The sequence below is a fragment of the Sabethes cyaneus genome, chromosome 2, assembly GCF_943734655.1.
Source record: "Sabethes cyaneus chromosome 2, idSabCyanKW18_F2, whole genome shotgun sequence".
NCBI classification, from domain to species: domain Eukaryota; kingdom Metazoa; phylum Arthropoda; class Insecta; order Diptera; family Culicidae; genus Sabethes; species Sabethes cyaneus.
This window is the reverse complement of record NC_071354.1, coordinates 181677675-181705637: the sequence shown is the minus strand read 5'-3', so window position 1 is coordinate 181705637 and position 27963 is coordinate 181677675. Positions and strand designations below refer to the sequence as shown.

The 27963-nt window shown below is 39.3% G+C and overlaps 1 protein-coding gene across 1 annotated transcript in view; it reads left to right on the top strand.

Annotated features, from left to right (window-relative positions):
* The first annotated feature begins 52 nt into the window (after positions 1–52).
* LOC128736417 (obscurin) overlaps positions 53–27963 on the top strand; it is a 54973-nt gene continuing 27062 nt past the window's right edge. The window contains exons 1-5 of the mRNA XM_053830899.1: positions 53–144; positions 534–716; positions 805–981; positions 1051–1216; positions 26061–26153. Coding sequence (XP_053686874.1) covers positions 59–144; positions 534–716; positions 805–981; positions 1051–1216; positions 26061–26153 — 705 coding nt within the window. The 5' untranslated portion in view covers positions 53–58. The remainder of the gene's footprint in view (positions 145–533; positions 717–804; positions 982–1050; positions 1217–26060; positions 26154–27963) is intronic.

Sequence of the window (27963 nt, the reverse complement as noted above, 5' to 3'; positions counted from 1 at the left end):
TGTCTATTTTATATCGACCCACTCTCCTCTGCGTTGGCCCCCTTCAATCCCTGCACAGATGTACGACATACTGGTTGTGAATAAAAACTACGATGCCGAAGGACCCGATTCCATCTCCGTTCGGGTGGGAGATCTGGTGGAGGTTTTGGACATGGGTGAATCCGCAGCAGCAAACAGTGTAGCAAAGTAAGTGCCATCCGCAAATTGATACTTTTATTAATCTAGATTACTTCTAATGTTGTGACATTTTTGACATTCGACCGATGCGATGACTCAAACAGAAAACCGAAATTAGATCCGCTGTTGAGTGTGGGAAAAACCGAAAGCCTGCTGGACAGTTCGCTCTCCAAGCACAAGCTGGCAGTCAAACCAAAAAAGAATTACCAGAGTTCACACCGAAGAAGCGCAAGTCCACAGCCGCCACAGTATCGACCGAAACCGAATGAAAAGTAAGTCTGGCTTTAAGAACTACTTGCGTCTCCATCGTTAGTACATCTGTAGCAATTTGATGGAGACGCAAGATCATCGTAATGCATCGAAAGCAAGGTTTTAAAAAACGCCAAATGTTTCTCAATTTTCAACAGGTGGAAAGTACGAATTTTCGACGGAGATGACAACGCCAAAGCAGGCTGGATCCCGGTGTCGGTGCTGGACATTATGCACACCGATCAGGCTGTTTTCGGCGAGAAAGCCAACGATGCCGCCTATCGCCGAGAGTAAGCTATATCCATAACAGTTTCTAATAGGCTAGCCCTCCTGGTGAAATGTTTAAACTAATTTTAAATTATTTAAACCCTACCACAGAGCTGTCGTTCGAGAGCTGATTGAAACTGAAGAAGAGTTCGGTCGAGACCTGCAGCTGGTGGTCGAAAACTACATCAAATATATCGACAATCCGGACAACAAAATTCCTCGACAGATCCGCGATCACAAGGATGACATATTCAACAACTTCAAACAGATCGCTGATTTTCATAATACGTAAGTAGTGGAAACAAAATTATTTGAAAATGCAGAACTAATAACCGATTTGTCGTATTGTTCAATCAGGGTACTCATCGAGGGCGTCAAATACAATGCTAACAATCCAAAGATGATTGGAAAAACCTTCCTGCGACTAGAGCGCGACTTCGACAAGCACGTTCGATACTGCCGTGATGCACCGCTGTCGCAAGAGTTCATCACAGGCAACGATTTCGTGCGGGACTTTTTTATGGTAAGTAAAAGAAAAGTTTCCATAAAATAATAATAGCGCAGACTTAAGTCGAGTGAAATGAATGTAAGCTCAGTGATGGCCAGACAGCGCCATCTCATAAGCGAAGGAATTTAAAACAACTTTCCGTGTGTGCTTTCGGTTGATCCATATTCGAAAAGTGCGACTGGGTTTTAGATTTAAGCTTATAATCGGTTTAAGTGTGCTATTCGAAATCGTTGCAACCGGTTTCGCATAGATAATTTCAATGTCAAAATCAAATATTTGTTCAATCATGCCAACATACATTCCAAAACAAATCAACGTGACTTAATTTCGGATAGTCAAATAATTAGAAACACGTAACCTAACTGAATTTGGCCTTACATTTAGTAAGAATCGCCTAAATGCAATCGCGCTGCACAAGCACTCAATCAAAGAGTTATCAATTCAAATATGTTTTAATTATATAATACTAGCTGACCCGACAAACTTCGTAATGCCACAAATTAAACTGTGTTGTACATAAATCATGAATCTCGGATGATCTTTGTCACAATCTCGAGTTTTGCAAGTGTCTGAAGAGTTCAACCTTCTCTTAAAAAGGGGAGGGGTCATAATTCACCACAGAAAAAAAATTCTGCCTTCTAAAATTCTGCCTTCTAAGACCCCCACATGCCAAATTTGGTTCCAATTGCTTGATTAGTTCTCTAGTTATGTATAAATTTGTGTTTCAGTTGTATGGAAGCCCCCCCCCCTCTTAGTATCATAAGAACCTTCCCCGGCCCCAAAAACCTCTACATACAAATTTACACGCCGATCAGTTTAGTAGTTTTCAATTCTATAAGGAACATACCGACAGACAAACAGAAATTCATTTTTATAGTTATAGATAACTAAATATGTTATATTATTAGGTTCGTTGAAATATTCAATTGCCGCCAAATATTTGTATTCTATCGAGAATGTTACCGAGTTTATTATTCTGATAGGCGAATTAGAGACAATTCGATGAAAAACACTTATTGAATACTACTAAAGGTGAAAGTTAATAACTTTGCTATTATGTTTAAACTTATCAACAGCCAACATTTTGCCGACGTTCGACATAGTGCATTCCTATTGCTAGCTAAAAGAATACCTTTCATTCCTACCAGAGAACATAATTTTAATAGACTTTAGGAAGAGCCCACAAAAAGCACAAAAAACATTTGAAGAGAATCATAAAAAATGCTTTTCTGACATTTGAAGAGCTTTATACGAAGAAGACATACCAATAAACCGACTGCCGCTGTGACCGCCTTGGAAAAGACATCGTTTACTGTTCAGTCTTCAGCTAAGCAGCTAAAACTCGAATCAACAGGCATATTTTACACCTTAAATAATGTTACTATTGGTAAAAAAATTTTCGACTATTGGGAGTTTTACAGTTAGAACCGTTGACATCACATTATTGGATAAGGTCCTGCAGCTTTTAATTACCAAGTTATATCCCAAGCAACAATTCTAAAGCTACTTGGTTTTACTTGAATTTTATAAAGGATTTATTACGTTATTGCGCAATACAGTGGTTTACCGATTTTATCTACCCCTCCGAAATTTTTTGCTGGACCAAGAGGCAAGGTGTAAGGTTGTGCAAAATCATCATTTGTGTCGTTTGTCGTATATGCTTGGGTAAGCATGGTAAGCGGTCTTGCAAGTCACAAGCGCGGTGTAACTTTGAAGGATGTCAGCTACGTCATCATCCACTACTGCACGCTGATACAGTCAAAGGGCAGCCAAATTCGTTTCGAAAGCAGCGGACCAAGCAAGCAGCTTAACCGAACAGCTGAACGCACATCATCATACCAAGCAAGAGGTACTCTTCCGGTTGCTTCACGCGCAGCTTCGTTGGAATGGCAGGATGGTGGAAACCTACGCATTCCTGGATGATGGGTCGTCGCTCACTCTGGTCAATCAGGTGATCGTGGGGCGACTGGGAATTGAGAATGGGGAACCAGCACCGCTGTGTCTCAGCTGGACAAGCAACGTCACCAGATGTGAGTTGAAGTCCCAACGGGTTCAGATCCAAATTTGCGGAGTCGGCATGAAGGATTGCTTCTGGTTGAATGACACCCGCACAGTGGCCAATCTCAACCTACCGGAGCAGACGCTTAACTATGGAGAACTCTCTCACCGATTCAGCTATTTGAGAGGATTGCCGGTGCGGAGCTATTATTCTGTATCGCCTGGAATCACAGGAGGATCAACGAGCTCGGCAGATACTCGAGCAAACCACGAAGCGAGTCCCTGGGGCTTTCGAAACCGGGCTAACGTGGTGATCTGATCATCTAGACCTCCCGAATAGCTTTCCGATGGCCATGAAATGATGGGAGTGTTTCGAAAGGAGAATGACAGCTGATCCTGAATGAAAAGAAGCGTGCACCAGCAAATCAAGGAATATTTGAAGGATGGATACATTCACGTTGCGGCTCCCGGGAATGAATGGTTTTTACCTCTTGGAGCTGTTCGGAACCCTAAAAAGCCCGGGAAGATTCGCTTAGTCTGGGACGCAGCTGCCATGGTAAATGGAATATCCCCCATAGTGTACTCTTAAAAGGTCCAGACTTCTTAGTTGCCTTGTTGAAGGTGTTGTGTGGATTCCGAAAGCGAAAAGTGACGGTGAGCGGTGACATCAAGCAGATATTTCACCAGTTCTTCATTCGGCAACCAGATAGACCATACCAGAAGTTTTTCTTCCGCAGTAATCTGTCTGAAGCCATCCAGGTATATGTATTGGACTGAGGGCAGTTTCGGATCCACTTGCTCGCCAACCCAGGCACAGTTTATTAAAAACTTGAATGCAGAGGAGCACAAGGAGCAGTACCCACGGGCGGCAAAGGCGATCACCAACAAGCATTATGTTGATGACTACCTGGATAGCTTCGATTCGGTACAGGAAGCTGTCGAAGTTGCGACCGAAGTAGCTACAGTTCACAGCAAAGCGGGTTTTACCATCAGAAATTGGTTATCGAACTCCCAAGAAGTTCTTCGACGGGTCGGGGAACCAACTGCGGTAACAGCCAAGATGCTGTCCTTCTCTCCTGGCTATGCGACCGAACGAGTCCTTGGGATGCTTTGGGAACCCGCAGAAGACAAATTTACCTACGCAATTGATCTGGATCTGGAAGCCACTCCAACCACCAAGCGGAACATTCTGCGATGTGTAATACGCGTAATTTTTCGATCCGCTGGATCTTATATCGCACGTTCTTATCCACGGCAAGCTGATAATTCAAGAAGCGTGGCGAGAACAACTGCAATGGGATGATGAAGTTTCCGGCGAAATTCAAGAAAGCTGGCTGAAATGGATTGCTCTGCTGAAAGGACTTGGTCAGATCCGCATAGACAGACCGTACTTTCCTGAACTAACATCGAACGAAATGGGACCACTCGAACTCCATATCTTCACGGATGCGAGTGAGAATGCATACGCCTGCGTAGCGTATCTTAGAGCAGTGGTTCGTGAACAGATTCGTGCAAAAGTCGTTCCGTTGAAAGCCTTGTCAGTTCCACGACTGGAGCTGCAAGGTGCGCTGCTGGGAGCGAAGTTGGCGAAAACAATTTGTGTGCCACTCGCTGACGGAGATTTTTGTGGACTGATTCGACAACTGCGCTGACCTGGATCAAATCCGATCACCGGAGATATCGGCAGTTCGTTGCCTTTAGGGTGGGTGGAATACTGTCGAAAACTGAGATTGCCGAGTGGAACTACGTACCGTCGAAGATGAAAGTTGGAGATGGTTAGCTCGTGGTTTCGGGCTCCGGATTTCCTCCATCTTCCAGAAGAACATTGGCCGAAAGTATCGCCGGAGGTGACAGAAGCAAGTGCCGAAGAACTACGACCCAATATGGTGAATCGAGAGATCGCTAGAGAGCAATTGATAGACTTCAGCAGGTTTTCGAAGTGGGAACGGTTGTTAAGATGTGTGGGATATGTTAAACGCTTTCTCTCCAACACAAGACATCGGCACCGGAACCAGCAACGGAATTCAGAGAGACATCTGACCCAAGAAGAGCTTGAATGGGCTGAGAACTATTTGTAATCCGCGGTGCAGCCAGAAACGTACCCAGACGAAGTAGCAGCGCTGAAAGCTGGTGGTTCAAAGAAGGCGTTAGGGAAAACCAGCAAAATCTACAGACTTTCTCCGTTTCTGGACGACCGAGGAGTTCTACGCGTAAACAGCCGCTTGTGCATGGCACCATATGCAACCTACGATTTTAAATACCCGATAGTCCTGACGCGAGAGCCATTTGGACTGACGGATTTGGTCATAGATGCGTACCATCGCAAGTTCTTACACGGAAACCGTGAAACTGTTGTAAACGAGCTCAAGCAGCGGTTCCACGTGTCGAGGTTGCGTACAGTCGTCGAACGGGCTGCTAAGAACTGCCAATACTGCAAGATCGGAAAGGCGAAGCCGTTTGTTCCTAGGATGACGCCTCTGCTTACAGCTCGCCTCACTCCATACCTGCGCCCTTTTTCGTTTGTCGGGATTGATTATTTTGGACCAGTACAAGTTCGAATTGGGCGTCGCGCTTAAAGAGGTGGGCAGTTCTATTTACGTGTTTGTCCATACGAGCTATCCACTTGGAGGTATCCTATACATTGTCATCGGAGTCCTGCAAGCTGGCGATCCGTCGGTTCATCGTACGCCGAGGGGTACCATGTGAAATCTACACCGACAATGGCACAAATTTCCAGGGTGCTAGTCGTGAGTTGCGAGCAGAAATCGAAGACATGCGTCAAAAACTGGCCGAAACGTTCACCAATGCGAACACTAAATGGGTTTTCAACCCACCCTCAGCTTCACACTTCGGAGGAATTTGGGAGCGATTAGTGCGAAGTGTCAAAACCGCGCTCAACAGCCTGTCCAGTTTACGAAATGCAGACGACGAGACGCTATTGACGATTCTCGTAGAAGCCGAATCGATCGTGAACTCACGACCTTTGACGTTCGTCTCGGTGCAGTCTGGCGATCCCGTTGCACTCACTCCTAACCACTTCATTCTTCTGAGCTCCAAAGGAGTGGTCCAACCGCCGAAGACGTTAACAAAAGCCGAACGAGCTGCGCGAACCAATTGGGATTTAGCGAGACAACTGATCGACCAGTTTTGGACGAGATGGATTCGGGAATACTTGCCCGTAATCGCGCACCGTTCCACATGACACGAGGAGGCAGAGCCGCTGAAAATAGGAGACCTGGTGGTTATTGTTATTGACGAAGGAACTCGCAACGGTTGGATCCGAGGTCGGATTGCGTCCGTTATTCCAGGACGCGACGGAACGATACGTCAAGCTTGGGTACAAACATCAACTGGGTTGCTACGTCAGCCAGTTTCAAAGCTGGCGCAGCTGACTGTGGAAGCAACTGGTAAAGCGGATCCGGAAGTTCAGCGTTACGGGTCGGGGAATGTTGAGGACGCAGCCAACGACGCGGTAATCCCTCGGTCGACCTAGCACCACTGTCGATGTCAACGATGATAGGTGACGGATTAACGTGGTTAGGAACTTAACATGGCTCTCTTAAAATTATTAAATTGATTAAACTACTTTGATTTATAATTTGCATTTATTGTTGGATTTGCGTGATTAACGGAAACTAAATTGTAAGTATTCATTTATATACTGAAGATAAAAAATAAAACCAAAATATGGCATTGTAACTTAAAGAAACGACAACATAACCTCAACACCTTTCTCTTAAGATTTCCCGAAAGAAATCCAACAGGTAGATAAAACGGGTCAAAATGGTAGACAAAATCGGGGGTACCTAAAATCGGGAGTAGATTAAACCAGGTATAGATATAATCGGAAAACCACCGTATTAAGATGATACTAGTCAAAAATACTTATAGATAGCTATGAAACCATAATAAAACTGTTAATAAAGCAAGTTTGTTGTGGTTGTCGTTGGTAAACGTTGAAACCAATTGGCTGCGTCGGCGTAGCAATACAATGGCAATGGTGTACGAATACAAAATTGATCTTATGGTGGTTGCTTGTCAAGCCGCAATAAATCTGTTAGTTTCATAGAGTTATTCAAATGGTAGCACCAACCAAATTTATTGCTATAATGAAGAATACTAGAGGTCAACAATGAAAATATTTTTTATTTTAGGCCATTGCCGCACACTAGTACTTTTTTAGCTTCCAAATCTAAGCAAAGTGTAAGTTGTAGAAGGGAAATAATTATCAACTGGTTTCCATTTCATAGAGATAGAATACAACTAGAAGATTTGGTTGGGAACTAAGAATGATCAATCGTATATATTTATTTTGTTCCAACAACTGGTTTTCAAAAATTACAAATTTTTGGTTGCCACGTATCATTCCAATATACACGATAAAATTTAATGCGCATATTCTGTGCAATTACGGAAGCTGCAAAAATATTATTAATTATTCTTTCGGATATTTTATTATGTCGCTGTACACCAAATCGATGATCGATCTGACAGTAAAACTTTTCTTCACTCGGTTATATATTTTCAAGTTAACAAATCCTGGTTGGCTGATTCAGCGTTTTTGTCTTAAGGCCCCCATACACGTACGCACATGTTGGCCGAAAATGTTGGTGAATTCATGCTCGTCCAACACGCTCGCCGGTGTGTGAGTGCCACGAACCAAGCTGACAGAAGAAAATGTTCGGCTCGCCGCTCGACCGGAATGAACGTCCAACATTTTGTTCATTTCCAACCCAACATATGCGTACGTGTATGGGGGCCTTTAGCAAGCTATGTTCTATACAACTTTCTGAAATAAAGCGAATAGCTTAATTAAATTATCGCGGTTATGGTCAAGCAACGAAAAAATAATCAGTTTTATTGCTGAAAGCAGCATAGCATAATACGATTACTTGGCCTCATGGTCTGGCTCTAAAAAAGGTTATAAAAACACTTGGTCGAAATTAGTTTTATAGCGGTCATCAGAAGGTTCTATAGGATTCCCGAAGAAGGCACTCACAGAACGAAAAATTAAATCTCACATTCGTCGTAAACTGAAACGCATATAAATTAGTGGACACGGAACAAAAATGACATATATTTTTTCATTAAATAAAATGTAAATAGCCTCAACCGTTTTTAAAGATATATTTTTACATCAACTTAATTGTAATAAATAAACCTACATGTATGCAACACATGCTACGTTATTTCACATTGAGAAATAACACGTAATTTTATATTATTTGCGATGTTCCATTTATTTGCATGTCAATAGACAATTTACAAGATTTTTTTCGAAGTAGAAGAAAATCTACCAGGGATGCGCATATAAAAGAACATGCGTGGTATTCACTTAGTCTGTATCAGTTTGTTCTAGTCTACAAGTTCGTACGATTCTCTAAAAATTTGTAAACATATAAGTTCGTAAAATATGATTATTTAGAAAGACTTTGACTGTTAAAGCGAAACACCCTCCGCGATGGTATATTGTATGTACACAGTCTACTCGCTTTTTCGCAATTTCCGCTTTTAATGAAATCGCAATTGGCAACCAACTTAATTTGTTTTGATTAAAAATTCCTACTGACCCAACGATTTCAATAACCTACCAGACGGATGAACTATCGGGGAGATTAACAACAATGTCCGTCCTAGCAACTTGGTCCTTTTCCATTGCCCGCTTATCTCCGAATAAATCGAAAATGAAAAAAACAGTAGCACCGTACTCTTTCGTTAAAAAAATACCGTACTCAAACCTTTTTGACCCCGCATATTTAAAGTCACTCACGAGAGAACTGAGTTCCTGTAAAAAGTCGGCCCTGTTTGCATTCGCCAGCGACCGAACCGAGCGGTCATTTCTTGTTTTGACGCTTCCACTGAAACCATTGACCGAATTATTGTCCATATTTATGGTCCGATTAAAAGCTATCGCTAACGAAACCATAATCATCACTCGATTAATTCCGTTGCATATTTCATCGCTGCAGATCGAGTTTGCAACGATAAAAACAAAACCACGCCAATTGCTCCATTTTCTCGCCTCGTTAGTAAAATCAAGTTTGACGTCGGTTAGCTTTTGTTGTGATACAGTTATTTTAAAGTTTGAAAATTTATAGATGCACTAAAATAATGCACATTTCGAGCGATTATGCAATAATTCTCCGTATCTGCGGCCACGCATCACAACTAGGAATATATACTACTCGCAGCTGTCTTTTGATGCAGCCTCTAAATCCGGAAATGGCCTCCTCCTGGTTCACACGATGAAGCAAGCGGATTATTTTGTTAGAAGATTTTGTTGTTTTTTTTTTGTCTGGTCGGTGCTGTGCTGTGTGTTTTCTGTGTCTTTTTTTACTTCTTGCAAAATTTGAGCGAGATTTGTCGAACAGCAAAAAACCATCTTCCCGGTTATCTCACCACACACCACGCGTTTTCATCGTTTTCATTATTACATCACTGTCATTCCCATAGTCAACGTCCTATGTAATTAGTTAACTGAACGTAGACAGGTTTTTGGCCGAAACGTGCGATGCTAATTTGATGTCACATCGACAGTTTAAAAAAAGGTGAAATTATTAGTTCAACAATACACTATTGTTTAAAGATTACAGAATGCACACAAAATAATGAGCAATTTTATTTCATTCACCATTTCGCATGCTTTGCCAGTAATGCGTTGGACTCGTCGATTGGATAGTCTAAATTTAAATCTCTCGTAGTAGCACCCGTAATTTATCTCAATTCTGCGAATGTTTGCGCGTTTGACGTCGATTCGGCAAAGTCAGAGGAAGAAAACTTTATAGTATAGACAAGCTGCCGATTGGATTTCACGGGCGGCAAGTTATTTGCGATATTTTGGCCGTACTCTTTTTGTTATTCAAAATCATAAAATTCAGATTAACATTGTTCTTTTCGGATTTAAATTGATTTTTCTTGGTGAAACCATTAAATTAAAACTTATCGTTAACGTTTCTGCTTACTCGTACTCCCTCCTTGAGGATAGCCCTTTATTGATCTTATAGCTATTTGTGCACTTCCAAGATCAGCAAAAATTTCTCGATCTGTTAGCATCCAAGTCCCTTACTTCCATTGCGGGACGCATTGAGTAAAGCAACCCAAGCTAATTCTTTGGCTTTTCGATTTTGTTAACTAGCGATTGTACCAGCATTATTGTAGATTTGGTAAAATCAATATTTACTCAAGAGAAACCTTGCTAAGCTTGTTGACTCAATAAAGCCGTCCACAATATTAATTGTCTTTAATAGAACAAAGGATAGACTGATAAGTATAAAGGCATTGGGAGTCGTTTTATCTCTTTTTTCGCTTTTGGAATAAAAACAACTGGCAGATCATACATTCATACTCACACATTCTAATAGTGGTCTTACCAAGGAAGAATAAAGGGCCTTTAAACAGTGTGAATCCTTAAAATCCCGGCCAATCCTTGTTGTAAAACCGGGCTGCCGTGTTGCTTTTGAAATTACATTCGAGCGATTTTGATTAAAACATAGGTTGGCATCGAGAACAACGCCTCCGTCGTTAACATGTTCAGCTCTCTTGAGTACTTGACCAGCAATGTTATATTCGAACAATATAGGGTCAATTTGATGGAATATCATAATCTGATACTTAGCCGTGCAAGGTATGGTAAACCAGTTCTTGCAAAATTGACGAAAATGTCAAACAGCTTTTGCAATAGATCGAATAGATCAATAGATCGAACAGCGAGATATAATTTCAAATCGTCCGCGTATATCAACTTACATCCATCACTCAAAAGAAAAGCAACATCATTAAAATATAACGAGAAAAGCAATGGGCCCATATTTCTGCCTTATGGTACCCCGATCTATTCGTAAATGGAGAGAAAAGACATGAATTGAGATGCACGCGTATTATTCGTTCACTTAAATAAGAATATAGCCTGGAAACTTTACGTAAAAGTATCCGATGATCTCGACGGTCAAACGCGGCGCTCAAAACAGTGTAAATTACGCCTTGTGCAAGAAGATCCGTACAAGCAGATCATCCTAGCATGAATCCGTGTTGATAGATGTAGAGAAATGTAGAAGAAAGTTATGAAACAGAGGTGTTGATAGTATCTTAGAAAAGACAAGACGTGAAGGAGAGCGATCCGATCCGATCGATTATGACCGGATCCGAACCCAATTTTTCCCCGTGACGTTGGTCTATGCTTTTAACTTATTTGAGCCCTTTCCGACAAGTTTCCTTTTTTTCAACCCTGCAATGCCTTATATCAAACAATATGTACGCCAAGCTAGAGATGAAGAACGGTTATTTCATTTCCGATCGACATTTAACGGAGTAACAAGGTCCAGCCTAGAGCTGTTGAGAAAAAAGTCAAATATACAAGTGTACATATACAATCCGTACCCGAATAGAAATGCACAATGAATATTAATGTACAAACATCAAGATTACTATAAACTTTGTTGTTTACAACAATTTATGTTGTAACTTCACTGTAAAAGTTTTTGAATTTTTTATATTACAGTGAATGTACCTCAAAGTTAACGGTTTTTAGGGATCCCGGGTAGAAATGCATAACGAATATTAATGTAAAAACATTACGGTTACTATGAATTTTACTGTTTACAACACTTTATGCTGTAACTTCACTGTACCGCTCTTGGAAAAATTTTCATATAATTTATTCATATTAATGTAAAAACTTTACGACTACAATGAATTGTACTGTTTACAATACTTTATGCTGTAACTTCACTGTACCGTTCTTGGAAAAATTTTCATATAATTCGGCAATAATTCAAATTGTTTCGAAGCAAATGGCCACCGGAAATCATCTCTATCTAAGGTCCAATCCTTGGCAGGTTGAGTTATTTGTAGACACAAATTGTGTCTCTTCCTCCGTCTACTGTAGAAACCACCGATTGAGAAGTTTAATCTGATTCGTTTTACTGACGAGACGACGGCACTACCCGGGTAGAAATGTAAAACGAATATGAATGTAAAAACATTACGGTTACTATGAATTTTACTGTTTACAACACTTTATGCTGTAGCTTCACTGTACCGTTCTTGGAAAATTTTTCATATAATGTATTCATATTAATGTAAAAACTTTACGATTACAATGAATTTTACTGTTTACACACTTTATGCTGTAACTTCACTGTACCGTTCTTGGAAAATTTTTCATATAATTCGGCAACAATGCAAATTGTTTAGAAGCAGGAAATAATCTCTATCTAAGGTCCAATCCTTGGCAGGTTGAGTTATTTGTAGACACAAATTGTGTCTCTTCCTCCATCTACTGTAGAAACCACCGATCGAGAAGTTTAATCTTATTCGTTTTACTGACGGGACGACGGCATTATGCAGGCGCTTGCGACTTACTTGTTCGTCTGTTAACATATTAGCCGCGATTCTTAACGCGGGTGTTCGGGGAAAGGCTCCGTTCCTATGAAATAGACCAACCTCGTTGTTTCTACGTCTTGACATCGAATGAGGTGTCAGGCATATAATTAAGTTTTTATAACGGTAGATTTTACAATTGAAAGGGAACGATAGAAGACAGTAATAAAACAAAGAGTCGATAGGATATAACAGATTGAGATAAGGCGTGAATGGGAAAGAGCGGAATTTGTTTATGTAGGTGTACTGACCTCTAATACTTTCCTAATATGAGCGATGAATGCGGCTCGAAAATCATAATAGTTCGAAGCCTATCAAATTCATTATATCTTCAAAAACATGAAATACCGTAATTAATCAGCCGGTTTTATTTTGTCCTAATAATCCGAAAGCCTACAATTTTTTTTTTCAGAACTCACCTTAAATTTCATTGTAACTTTGTTGTAAAACAGTGTAAAACTTACAGTGAATGTACCATAAATTTTACTGTTTTTGGTTTTTATTTGTATGGGAAAAAGCCGAAAAATTTAGTGTTACATCACTTAATCACCCCCTTATTCGCTGTAAAATTGGCGGTTTCCATTAAAATTTACTGTGAAAACAGTGATATTCATGGTAACTTCAGTGTAACTTTCACAAAGATTTTCACTGTTTCAATGTGGTTTTTCGAAGTTTTTCAATGTTTGTAACAGTGAAATTTAATGTTTTTTTGCTATACATTTTTATTCGGGTATGCAGGCGCTTACGACTTACTTGTTCGTCTGTCAACATATTAGCCGCGATTCTTAACGCGGGTGTTCGGGGAAAGGCTCCGTTCCTATGGAATAGACCAACCTCGTTGTTTCTACGTCTTGACATCGAATGAGTGTCAGGCATATTATTAAGTTTTTATAACGGTAGATTTTACAATTGACGGACGGAACGATAGAAGACAGTAATGAAACAAAGAGTCGATAGGATCTAACAGATTGAGATAAGGCGTGAATGGGAAAGAGCGGATTTGTTTATGTAGGTGTACTGACCTCTAATACTTTCCTAATATGAGCGATGAATGCGGCTCGAAAATCATAATAGTTCGAAGTCTATCAAACTCATTGTCATCATATCTTTTCAAAAACATGAAATACCGTAATTAATCAGCCGGTTTTATTTTGTCCTAATAATCCGAAAGCCTACAATTTTTTTTTTCAGAACTCACCTTAAATTTCATTGTAACTTCGTTGTAAAACAGTGTAAAACTTACAGTGAATGTACCATAAATTTTACTGTTTTTGGTTTTTATTTGTATGGGAAAAAGCCGAAAAATTTAGTGTTACATCACTTAATCACCCCCTTATTCGCTGTAAAATTGGCGGTTTCCTTTAAAATTTACTGTGAAAACAGCGGTATTCACGGTAACTTCAGTGTAACTTTTACAAAGTTTTTCACTGTTTCAATGTGGTTTTACGAAGTTTTTCAATGTTTGTAACAGTGAAATTTAATGTTTTTTCGCTATACTTTTTTATTCGGGATGGGAAAAAGTCAAAAAAATTACTGTAACAGGATTTAATCACCCTTTTATTCGTTGTAAAATTGGCGGTTTACATTAAATTTTGTTATGAAAACAGCAATATTTATGGTAACTTCAGTGTAACTTACAGAGCTTTTCACAGTTTCTATGAGGTTTTTCGCTGTTTTGTAACAGTACTACATTTTTATTCGGGCAGCGACGTGGTAATTAACATTAGCTAGTCGCCCAGTTTGAAGTTTGAACCGATCTTAGGTGGAGTCGGCTGCGGATTAATTTTGGATAATAAATCGACGAAACCCAGCCGTAGCCCACGTGGTCATCACAGAAGCCCGCGACGACAATCGTCGAACCACTTTCTGACTAAACCAAGAATCGGAGACACCGCCCTTTCAGGATTACCAAGAACCGTTTCAGCTTGGCGGTAATCCAATATAAAACCCTGCAAATGTAAAAAACCTACTGCATAAAACCCTGCAAATGCAAGCTATTCCGCAACATGCATAACAGAGGGCGCTAGTGTGCAAGCAAAATGTGTAGGACGATGGTTTTTGTGTCATGTCAGTTCGTCAGTGATAGCAGTTTATCTTCTCGGCTGTAAAATAGAATCTCGGCGGGATGATAGAATCGAGAGAATAATAACAAAATTAGGTATTAGACTACCTGATACAACGGGTGCCGCTAGTTTAGTCAGTAAAACAGTCGATGTCCGATCGAAAGCCCGTAGGTGCGAACCCCACATGCCATTGCACAACCCGATATATTTTGGTATATATCGAAATTTGAGTTAACAGTTAACTCAATTAATCATTCTTCGCATCAGAGATTTCTTCCTTTCCAAAAAGATGTATTCTCATGTTGAATCACTTAATACTCTGCACAGTAGAACACTTGACTTGGTTATTGGTCACTTGGTTAAGAAAATAATTGAATGGAATTTTTTATAGAGTTAAAAACAATTGCGTCTCCTGTACAATTTACTGAATGGTCAAAAGACCACTAGGATTAGATTTTGCTGTAAGTGTCCAAATTATGAACAGCTGCTGATGGGGTCCAAAATACGTTGATTACCCTATAATTCGGAACGGCTATCCTTGCCAGTGAAGTAATTTGCGGTTCCGTCACTAACGAGAAATACATTAGCTGCGGATCGTTTATATAGGAGTGAGAGGGGAGCAAAGAGTGGAGGAGGAGATCCGGGAGTTTGAAATTTGATGTTGTGGATATTATTCCTACTGCAAACAGCCTCAGCTAATGTCAAAAAATCTTTATATGTGTGCGTGGTGGAATACTTCGTAACGCGTCAGCACGCTGCATTAAACTACTTACTGGAATTGTTGTTACTGGACACACTACCTCTCGTACTGTAGTATTCTACGCATTGGATGTGCCTTTACTGCTCATTCAGGTTATCTCCAACTCTTTCATCGACCCGCTCATCGAATTTTCGTAAGTCCTGCGCACCATTTGCCTCCGCTGACAACCCTCGAGCTTTCAGTCATATCTTTCTAGTAATCTTTGTATTCCTTGGTAGTGGTCTGAGTGGACTTTGGGTCGAAAAAGTTCTTATTTTGCTACTTTGAATAATTTGAAACCAGTCTTTTTGACGTAGAGCTACGTCTTTGTTTACTATACTGTGACTGGGTAGCACTTTGTAAAAATGAAAATAGAGGTGTAACGTTTGAATGAAAGATTTCAAATGCTAATAACTACTAAACTACTGAACGAAACTGAACAATTTATATGTCTTTGGATAGATAAAATAACCAGCAATTTTATGGAGGCAAGATAGTAGTTTTAAGGAAGGAGGGCATAAGAGGGTGGGCTCCTATACAAATGAAACACAAATTACCTCAAAATTCGAGAACTAATCAAGCAAATGAAACAAATTTGGCATGTGGGGGTTTCATAAGGCAGGATTTTTTTCTATGGTGTACTGAGACCCCTTCCCCTTCTAAGAGGGGGGGGGGGAACTCCCATAAAAATGAAATACAAATTTCCTAATAATTTTAAAACTAATCAAGCAAAAGGAACCAAATTTGGCATGTGGAGGTTTTAGGAGGTGAGATTTTTTTTATGGTGTATGAGACCCATCCGTCTTTGAACATGGGAGCTCCTGTACAAATGAAACACAAATTTCCTCATAACTCAAGAACGAATTAAGCAAATGGAACCAAAATTTGGCATGTGGGGGTTTTTGGAGGCAAATTTTTTTTTTATAGTGAATTAGGAGCTTTGTCTTCTTTAAGAAGGAAGGATTCCATACAAATACAAATTTCCTCATAAATAGAGAACTAATCAAGCAAATGGAACCAAATTTTGCATGTGGGGTTTTTTTGGAGGCATGAATTTATTTTATGATGGTTTGATACACCTCACCCCTGTCGTAGGAGGACAAGGACAAGTTTTGCGTATATGCCATATTTTCGGCTATGTAACAAGCGGTAAGCTGTGAAAGTAAACTAGTAAAACCTTCTCGGAGCAAGAGACAGTGAATCGACGCTGCTAACTTACCTGCCTGTTGCCATTCATGTCAAAAGAGAAGGACATTCGAATGGCATGTCATATTTGCGATGAACGTGCTTTGGCTTTAATGTTATTTGTGACCAATGGCCCTTTTAAAGGCCACAAGCGAGTTAAAGTAAAATTATTGAAACATGTCAAGCTACGCATAATCATATTTAATACAATAATCTGTGGGCTGGTCATTCATTACTATTTCAACCTTTATGATGCATGCAAGTGATTTTTAAAAGGAATCTCTATGTCTCAATAGTTGCAGGTGTTGTACTTATGAACCCCCGTCCACGTATTTTCAAAGCCATCATTGCATTCAATGAAGAATTGAATCTAAATATTTCGCTCTTCTCTTTCAAACATTCACTTAACCAATGGCACTCACAGATTCTTATAAACATACATATGCCAGAAATGCAGTTTACATTAGTCTTTGATCTAATGATCTGATATAGTCCTACGTTACCCTTTCGTACAACCCTTAGGGCTGTATACCTTGTAGTTTTTTACATGGTTTGTTTTTTTTCAATTACTGAAAAACGGTGCAACTTAGGAACCATTTACAAACTACGTGAGAAATGTCGAGCCTCTCCCAAATGCCTTGAGAAATAAATGAATGGTCCCTAAGTTACCTCGTTCTTAATAAACGAAAAAACAAACCGTGTAAAAAAGTACTTGAGTGTAAGATTGAAACAATCCCCATGAAGTTACATGTTCCCCGAATTTAGATAACCATGCGTATCCATCCAGCAGAGTCCAGTTGAATCGTATCTATTTGAAAGCTACTCTTGAATAAAACTATAGGTCAGCTAAATTTAATAGAAGAAAAACGAGCAATAGTGACGGAGAATTATTGTAATTTTAAAATGCATAAATAATACTGAATCCTACAACCAGATGGGTCGGTAATTTATAGTAGAAATACACGATAAGTTGTCGATGTGTTAAAATTTCATTATATTTCAATATTAATCTTAATTTTTCAGGACTTTGTGCTTCGACCACCACCATTTTTGTCTCATGCAAATATTTTATTTTAATTGAAGCGAAATAATTGGCTTCCAGTTTTTTAATCCGATATATAAAGTGTATAAGCTTGTTAATGTTTAAAAAACAATATAAAGACACTTTTAAACAAGGTCTCAATCGAAAAAGCCATGTTTGCTAGCGATGTTTGATCGTTTGATTTTTTTAACGAAAACTTCCACCACAGAAACAGGGCAATCGTTTTCCCGAGTCCCAACGCAACCGGTGTCTATCGATCATCAAGCGCCGCTTGTCGTCACCACAACACAATGGTAACTCACCCCAAACAATCTCAGGAGATCCAGAGATTCTTTTGCGAGGGATGCGATTTTCCGCCGGGCACTCTCTCGTGGGTACCGTGTCTGTCTCTTTTACGGTGGTCACTCCGCCAGCGCTGGGAATGTAATTTTAGAATCCATCCGCGATCTCGGCGCTGGTCGGTCAGTTGTTTCTCATAGTTTCTAGTGGCAAGATCGCGCGAAGAAAAGCAACCGATAATCCGACGAAATAATCCCATAACGACCATAACGTTTCCTGCGATCCCACGGCAGTGTGGAAGAAGTGAGTGCGCCTGTGTGTGAGTGTGGATATGCGAGGGAAAGTCGCTGATTTATTTTTTTAGTGTGTGATTTTTCTCAACTGCCAACAAATTTTGTAATTTCGAAAACTGTTGAAGATTAGAAGTTTTTCTAGCAATTAATGAATTATCAAACATAAACCTATCACCGTCGAGACATTTGATCCACGTACAGTTAGCGGTGGCCAACGAAAAAATTGCCCAAGAAAATTAGCATAGAAACGAAGAATATTGCAAGTGACGGCCAAAATGTATTACATAATTGGTGGAAATTACTCAAAAAGTGTATTGTGCTGCTGAGAAAATAATTCTCATCGCATCTGTTCTTCGTAGATTCCTTCTGCTATTGGATGTTTTCTACTTGATCCCGTTTTAAAACCGAGTTATAAAATACGCTGAAGGTGGTGGATTGAACCAACGCGGTTTCTACACAAGCTAGAAACTTCTAGAGGTTAGCCAAAAAATATTATCATAGGTTTTTTTGCGGCCACTCAACTCCCACGAACAATTTATACAGAAAACCGGATGCCGAACGAACCGTCGCGTTGCCTGTTGGTTCGTTAGTATTTTTTCGGACTTATAAATCTTGTGCACATCGATGAAAGCTGCATACATGTGACCCTCGCGCTTAATCCAGCACTTCAAACCTCCCACGAGAATTTTCACTAATAAATTTTCCCGTTTTAAATCTCCGGATCGGCAATCGTCAGGCCAGACGTAAGCTCAAACCTCGGCCCATCATCCGTTCACAAACACCAGTCGACTATTTATAACAGTTTCGAAGTCGAATCTGTTTTTTTCGCGAATCAAGACCTTCGCCAAATAGTTCAAACTCAGTCATGGTATACTCATTGCGTTTCAGCGCCAATATTGCTACGAAAAGATCAATGGAAGTTTATTAAACTAATTGTTTGTTTACCAAACGGCTCGGAGAAGTTGTTTACACCTGCATTCTCTGCGCCGGTAGTCATGATGGTACATTCTGATCAGGCATGAGACACCGTTGAGACCGTGCTGCGGGTAGTCGTGAACGAAAATACGTTTGGCATTACGAAACAGGTGGACACTCGAAAGCAGATATCATCTGCTCTCTTACTCTGCAACATTGCACCCAATCAAGTTCATGGGGCTTGTCCAAAAATGTTCGACTCGCAGCATCTTGCGCTGCTGACTGGTAGGGCAAGGTTGCATCACGCCTGTTTTTTGCTCAACTGTGACAAATGCTTTCACCACCCCTCGAGAGAGTGAAAAGCATTCTTGCGCATCTTTAACGCTGATTTATTGGCGTAGGCAGCGCGAAAGATGAGGATCGTAACACCAGAATACTTGAATTTAAAAATGTACTCGGGCAACTTGTCAAGGATTAAATCACGAAATACTAAAATCGTTCACGCTAGTTTATTATCCAATGGAAAATTAAAATAAATCCCATACAGTACCCTAGTGATGATCGAGTAATCAATCTAGCCGTAAGATATATTCGATCTGAGAAATGGGTGACTAATAACTACTTGCAGATGTGTGGTATAGTATGCAACTTTGCGTCTGAAAACATTAAAAGATATTTTCAATAACATTAACATTTCATGACCAATAGTGAAAATTTCGTCTTGACATATGTGGTTTTCAGGTTCACAGGCATTAAAACATCATAGCAATCGCAGTTCAACCCAATTCTGCACTCATATTGGCCTGGTGTGTTTGCTGCTTACACAATGAACACATCACAATAAAATTTTATAAACACGAAATCTTTATTGCCATTCTGCTAAAACAATTCGAGCAGTGCTCTGGTGGTGCTGTTAAGAGCTAGGTTGCGAGGACCATCAATGAAGCAATTATTATCAGATTAAAATTCAACAAATCTATTCCAAATTGCAAATGATTAGGTAATATTAACAAACTTATTTTAAGTAAAAATTTACAGTAATGAATGAAATATTAATACAAGCTACCTTGGAGCAAATGTTTCAGGGGGTGACAGCAGACCACATTTGACGAAAAAATTCTTTTACGCATATGGTCAAATCTCATTATAGAATTATTAAACATTTTTAGTTTTTGGTTCTGTATCTTCTTTTGATACGAAAACAATATTGTTATTTTTGGACCAGTCTATGACGGGCAGAGCATAGTGGCAGGATGCCAAATCCGGCCAAAACAGTGTCCAGTCCATACACTCTTGACTACTTTCACTCAAAACATCAGTCATTTCGACGGTAAAAAGGTACAAAAGATTGAGTGTGTCCGATTTTTTTAGAATTCAGTCGTTGTGAGTAGGGAATGCCCTACGAATAACGAGATACGAAATTCGAGAAAAAATCAAATGTGTAATCAACCTTCTTGGATTTAAACCGAATTCGGTCAAAACGTTCATTTTAGCTCGAAAAGCAAAAGTTTTAAGTTTGGTGCCGATTGTGGACCTGTTCTTGATTAAAGGGAACAATCCAATCTTTTTAGAAAAAGTTCCGTTTTTGTCGAATCTTTTGATTTTCTTTTGCTTAGGCAAAAGGTCTCTGGACATATTAAGTTTAGCAACAAACTTTTCTTTACATTTCTAAAGGAAAAACAATCCCAAGTAGTAGAAAGAAATGTTGTTTTTAGTCGTCAGTGATGCCAAATTTTGTTTTTTCAAATTGAAAACCAAATCTGCAGGGTTTTTTCAATGAGTATACGTTCTTTTCGAAGATTTCAACAGTATCACATTCGTCTGACTTTTTATCCAAACATCCCCACTACAATAAACACATCATGACCTGAGAGAGAGAAACCAGCTCAGTGACAGATTGATTATTTTCGTTTTCTTCTACTTTTTCTTCTTTTTCATGCAGAGAATTTAAATTTTGCCATTTAAATCAAGTCAGAACGCTCGGGTTTAAAATTTAACCGCACAAAAATTCTTCCCCTGTTTCATTTAATCAAGCTACAGGGGAGAGTAGTCAACAGTGAGACAACGGGAACAGTGAGACATCGGGAATAGCTTTGCCATAAAACACACAAGATCCAAGATATTTGCCTGCAAAGTAAAGTTTGTGAATCTGTATCACATAATACAGTTTGAGAAAAATTTGGCGAAATGGATTGAAAACCTCGTTGGTAACTATCACCAAAAAAAAATTAAAAATTTTGGAAAAAAAGTGTCTCACTGTAGACGTCTCTCCCCTACCTGGTTTGTAGTGACAGTTCTTACCCGGTTCGCACTGACAATTCGGTGCACAACAACAATTCCGGGTGGCTCCTCTCTCAGATCAGGATACGCTATTTTGGCCCGATCCGGACATACAGCGTTTTGAAGTAAACAATTCTCATTCTTTAATGCAAAAGCAAATTAATTTTTTTAAACACTAAGAGTCTATGTCGTTTAAAAGTACTTTGTGCTCTCGTGGAAGCATATTATATGCAGTATATAATAAAGATTTCGTTCGCATTATTAGCTTAAAACAGCGTAAAATATCTTAGTGGTTTGATCAGCTGTGTGAGCGCTTACCTTTTTTTGACGTAGGACTACGTCTTTGTTTACTATACTGGGACTGGGTAGCACTTTGTGAAAACGAAAATAGAAGTGTAACGTTTGAATGAAAGATTTCAAATGCTAATAACTACTAAACTACTGAACGCAACTGAACAATTTATATGTCGTTGGATAGATAAAATGACCAGCAATTTTATAGAAGGGTTAAGAGACCAATATTAAGGAGGGCGTAAAAGGGGGGGGGGGCTCTCATACAAACGAAACACAAATTTCCTCAAAACTCGAGAACTAATCAAGCAAATGGAACCAAATTTGGCATTTGGGGGTTTGAGAAGGCAAAACTTTGTTCTATGATGAATTGAGACCCCTCCCCTCTTTAGGAGGGGGGGCTCTCATACAAATAATTTACAAATTTCCTTATAATTCGAGAACTAATCAAGCAAAAGGAACCAAATTTGGCATGTGGGGGTTTTTGAAGGCAAGATTTTTTTCTATGGTGTATTGAGATCCCTTCCCCTTCTAAGAGGGGGGTTCCCATCTAAATGAAATACAAATTTCCTCATAACTCTAGAACCAATCAAGCAAATGTGTGGAATGTTGGGGTTTCAGTTGGCAAGATTTTTTTTCTATGGTGAAGAGAGGAGTTTAGGAGAGTTTAGGCCATACAAATAATATACAAATTTCCTCTTAACTCTAGAATTAAGCAAAACGCACCAAATTTGGCATGTGGGGGTTTTGGGAGGCATGAATTTATTTTATGATGGTTTGAAACCCCTCACCCCTGTGGTAGGAGGATAAGGACTCTCATACAAATAAGACAGAAATTTTTGCGCTTGTGCCATATTTTGTGCTATGTAACAAGCGGTAAGCTGTGAAAGTAATCTAGTAGAACCTTCTCGGAGCAAAAGACAGTGAATCGATGCCGCTAAGTAACGTGCCTGTTGCCATTCATGTCGAAAGACAAAGATATTCGAACGGCACGTCATATTTGCGATGAACGTGCTTTGGCTTTAATGTTATTTGTAACCAATGACCCTTTTAAGGGCCACAAGCGAGTGCGAGTTAAAGTAAGATTATTGAAACATGTCAAGCTACGCATAATCATATTTAATACAATAATCTGTGGGCTGGTCATTCATTACTATTTCACCCTTTATGATGCACACAAGTGATTTTTAAAAGAAATCTATGTCTCAATAGTTGCAGGCGTTGCAGGCGTTGAAGTTTACATTAGTCTTTGATCTAATGATCTAATATAGTCCTTCGTCACCCTTTCGTATAACTCCTAGGGCTGAATACCTTGTAGTTTTTTGTTTTTTTTTGTTAAAGACCATCCGCAGAAGGTATGAAAGTATTCAGTATTTTAGTAAAAATAAATCAAAAATAAACCAACCTCGTGTTTTGGTCTTGACTTTTATAATAAGGTCTGGCATTTAATTTTTTTTATAACAGTAATTTTTACTTTTTTTTTTCTTTTTCTAACGGCGTATAACAACCTAGTGGTGTAATTGGTTACACAACACAACTCGACTGGAGACTGAGAGCTGTGAGTTCGACTCTCACCTTCGCTAAGTCTATATTTTTGGCCTAAAATCAAAAAATTTTCAGTTTGCCTGAATCTCATTTTTCGCATAAGGCATTTATTCTTCCCCAACAGGTAAATTTTACATTCGATGGAGGGGACGCAAGAATAGAGGAATGAAACAAAGTTGTTTACCTTTGGCACCTTCTTGTGAACGTTCTTTATGAGATTCAGCAGTCATTTTGATCAAATAAGTTTTATGGAAAATAATTCATTGCGTGGTATCCAACTTATCAGAAAAATTTCATTCCAATCAAAAATATTCGAGACAAACCGTTGTGCTAGTTGAGCTTGAATTGCTCCATAGCCCTTTTGCCTAATTTAGCGACTTGAATGGATGTTCGTTCGAAAACAGACACTGAGGATGCCTACAAGTCGTAGGCGAAATACGTATCTATCAAGAATAAAATATACATAGAAGAATTAAATTGGATAAGTTTTATTTTTATTTAATTTCCAGGTACAATCGGCAAACCATTGTATTCTCAAAATGTTATTTTTTCGATATAATTAATAAAAATCGAGTTATTTAAGTCAAAAAACTTCTAGCTCCCATTACTAATTTTCTTTGTCGAATCGAATCTAAGCTATATTGAATTAAGGGGTTAGAGTAGGGTGGGGCTAAGAGCGATGTTTGAAGTTGGCATCAATTTTCGTGAGATATAAGAAGGACAACAACATAATATATTTTATAGTGATGCAGTAACTCATTGTCTTCACATTTAACCATAAATCATCTGCGGTAATAGTGTTTTGCAAAATAAATTCTTTTTTCTTCTGATCAAGTGCCGATTCGCACTTTTACCCCACTAGCGGGGCAAAAGTGCGAAACACGAATCCATGAAATTAGTACAACAGTAGCTAACAAAACTATATTATCTTCAATCTGCGTTATGTTTTGGTAAGAAATATTCTCAATTTGCACCTTTCCTATTTTGCGCTGGTGTATTGCAGCCTCCATGAGATCGAAACTTTTCCAAACGTTTGGTTTTTTTTTCATCAGCGGAAAAACATTGTTTTCCTTCGGCCAATATCTGTAGAGCACACAGTTTTCTGCATATCTTCCATTTCTAGTATCTGTAATATAGTGCCTAAAGTTGTATATAATTAGGTATACATTTTTTCCTCGTCCATGAATCGCACTTTTACCCCGCTAAGCGCCTGACGGGATTAGATTAAATTATGGACAAGCGAAATATATTTTGTAAATTTTTTTCACCGTATTTTCAAAACAGATATTTGAGTAATGTAAAACGCTGCTACAAATTTTCAACAATGTAATATCCTACTGTTGATATCGCATTTGCCGTATAACGAAAAATTACATAAAAACCGCCCTAAAATAACATTTGCACATAACTCTGCAACTATGCTTCGTAAGCAACCAAAGTTTACGTTAGATTCAAGCTGTCAAAGTAGTCACCCATCCATGCCAATGTAGTCAATTTACTCGGAATCTGCATCGATAAATCATTCCCAAGTAACAATTTGGGTTTTATTACACTCTTATGATGGCATTTAAGACCAAAATTGGACAAGCCTGCATGCACGTACGCAGCAGAAAACGTTTTCTAATTCTAATTCAATTGTCTATTTGCTTGATCGATGGCTGTAAGATTGTTCAAATAAGCATTTACTTCAAAGGTCATGCATCTGTCCGTACAAATTTAGCAGTTTCTCTCCTTCGATACGCAATAAAATTAAATAAACATGTCCACATGACCGCTGCACCCTGCGGCGTGCAATGTCGCGCTGCTTCTAATCGGCATGTTTTTCGGTGTTTCGTGTCTTGTATACCGAATGCTTTACGTTTCAACTCGATCAACCAGACTACAAATCATGCACGCTTACGTTTGTCCTTCTTCTTGTGTGGGCGGGTTTTTCACAGTGAACTTGAGTTAACTCCAGATATTTTTATTTATATAGACCGCTGCTGCACAGCTACTACCACTGTCTGCCTGCCTCATCGAGCAAGGCAACGGCGCGCGCTCCGGGTATTTTGAAAAAAATTTACATTCAACCGCTACTACTGCGTAAGATCCGCCTCGCTGTCGCCACTAAACTGTTCGGATTTTTCAATTTGGAGGGCGCCTGTCACACTTGACCGTCAACTTACGTAGCACAGACGCGCTTGCTGTATTGTCGAGTGTGGAGATTGATGGGTTGTGATGTGACTAACCTAGTTCTAATTAGGATTTTGTAAGTTTTTACAGCGAGAGTAATACCACGTAATACTATTCTTGGTTGTAAATGCACAGGAATTTTGCATAGCGCTCTAATTATTTATTCCCATTAGTTGGGTATATAATCTAAGGAGGCAGATGCACTAGATATACGTTAATAATTTTTCGATACACTGCAAAATACTGAAATGAACATATTATAAGTGGGACACGTGGCCGGGATTTACCGTTGTAAAGGTTAATTATGGTCACGCGCCACAACTGACATTTCATGAATAGTTATTAATATGAGTAACTTAATAAGTGTCAAGCAAAGTCGCAATAATCGCCAAATAACAAAAGCAGCTTGTTTACACTCGTCAGGGAATTCTACATTCATGGGGCATAGGACTACATACCATGTAGGCATGATGAACCAAAATAGCTAAAAATAGGTATTATGCATTTTTCAAAAATACACATAAACTTTGTTTGGCATTTAATCTGGAACCCTGGATTTCCTAGCGATCATTTATTTCTATCGATGAACGTCTATATATAATGCGCAGCTCTGCATAAACAAATCACTTTACGTCTGTTTTATTTTTAAACAAACTAATGTCGAATCAACTCTTTGCAGGAGCTCTCCCAAACCTTGAACGACGATAAGACCCTCGCCGAACATCTGAAGTTACCGATCCAACGTATTAACGACTATAAATTACTGTTCAAGGTAAGTTACATGATAGCCTTGTATAAAGTATCAATCGGCTCTACAACAGTACATTACTGTGTTTGATGGAGACGCCAGGTATATGACGATTAGAATGTTGAAAACATTACATTACATCACTCAACAAATAAAACCACATACACATGTAAAGTGCATACACTAGTCACTTATTTCTCTATTTGAATTTAAATGTAGAATAATAGACAAGCTACATAAAGCGGAAGAAAGTTTTAGAACGAACAATTTCCGCTTCAACACGGTAAGGATGCGTATGTCCTCCGTAACCAACGTAACAGCTTCAAGTCCATAAAAATTATTGATGGTTTTTTTTTCTAAGACAAGATGTGACAACTGGCTTCTTTGTCTTCTGTTCAGAAAACTTTCTATACTTTTCCCACACTGCCTAGCAGTTTTACTACAAGCTATGAAAATGTTGTTCTTGACGTGTTGTTGTTGCTGAGTGTCCTTTTTGTGTTTTTTCATGCGGCAAAGCAGCCCAATTCGGCCAATCAGCGGCTGTTCTAAAACGGTTTAAAACGGTCTGCTACGAGTTGACACGTCTCGTCTCAGGTTTTTTTTATGTTTTGTCTTTGACAAATAGGGCTGAGACCTAACAAGGATTTGGTACAGTGTACATTTTTGGGTTCTGCAAGTGAAAGTCGGGTCAAAACTATCGTCCCCATTCACAAATAAATCTGGTGTACCCCAAGGCAGTAAGTTAGGGCCCCTTTTATTTATTTTATTCTTTGACGACGTTGCCTCTGCTCATGGCACTGGTTGCAGACAAATGTTAAGGATCACTGGCTTCAGGCATATGCTGATGAACTTAAAATATACTGGACGATTCGTTGCATCGAGAATTGTCGTCGACTTCAAAAAATCTTGGACACATTTGTACATTTGTGCAAATTGAACTGGTTGATTATTAGTATTACCAGGTAGGTAATTACCCTCCGGAATCTCCGGATCGAGCGAGTACAGGGACCCTAATAATCTACCACCGTATCCCGATTGCTGTCGTTTGCTGGGACTAGAAACATTTGAAGTTCGTCACCTTTAACCAAACAGGAAGGTCCGCGGATTGAACCAAGCTATAATGGAAGTCGATTATACCCAGAATCGAACCCAGTTTTCCTACCAGGCCTCCCTCGTTGATTAATGTCTGAGCTCATTATAAAGGTCAAGACAACAAACATTATTGGTTATGAAGGTGAATAGACCTAGCGTGTGTCAGCCTGGAACAGTTATACTTATTCTCCACGATCTCCGTCCTCCTCCTTGCACTTTTTCGTTCTGAGTATCGTGATTAACTGGTTCCGAGGTCGTCGATATTTGTTGAAGTTTTTCCTAGTTGTTACGCTTAGATATTTTTCCCAAGTCTTTTTTCTCTCCATTGCTAGCTGGGATTCCCCATCAAACCGGTCCTTTTTTGTTCTGCTTGGCTTTTTACCTATTTTGCAGTAGCGGTCGGTTCGATAGCGATATTTTCGATGACTATAGCACCCTACCCTATAAAAGGAGGCAGAGATTCATCCACCATTCGCACCTAAAATTCAAGACGGAGTGCAGGTTGTTTATCTGCCTGATGTTCAGCCAAGGAGGACTGGCTTGACGCGTATGATCTATGAGCACGTAGATGCACACAATATGTTTCATTGTACGTTGATCAGGAAACCTCTAGGTGCTTTTTTGGATGTCTTTACATGAAAAGAAGTGCTTCTAATCACCATGGACCTCTACCAATTTACACATAATCGGCCATAATAATTTGTGTCGGTGTGCTCGCTATGAGACCGTATGACCGGTGTAT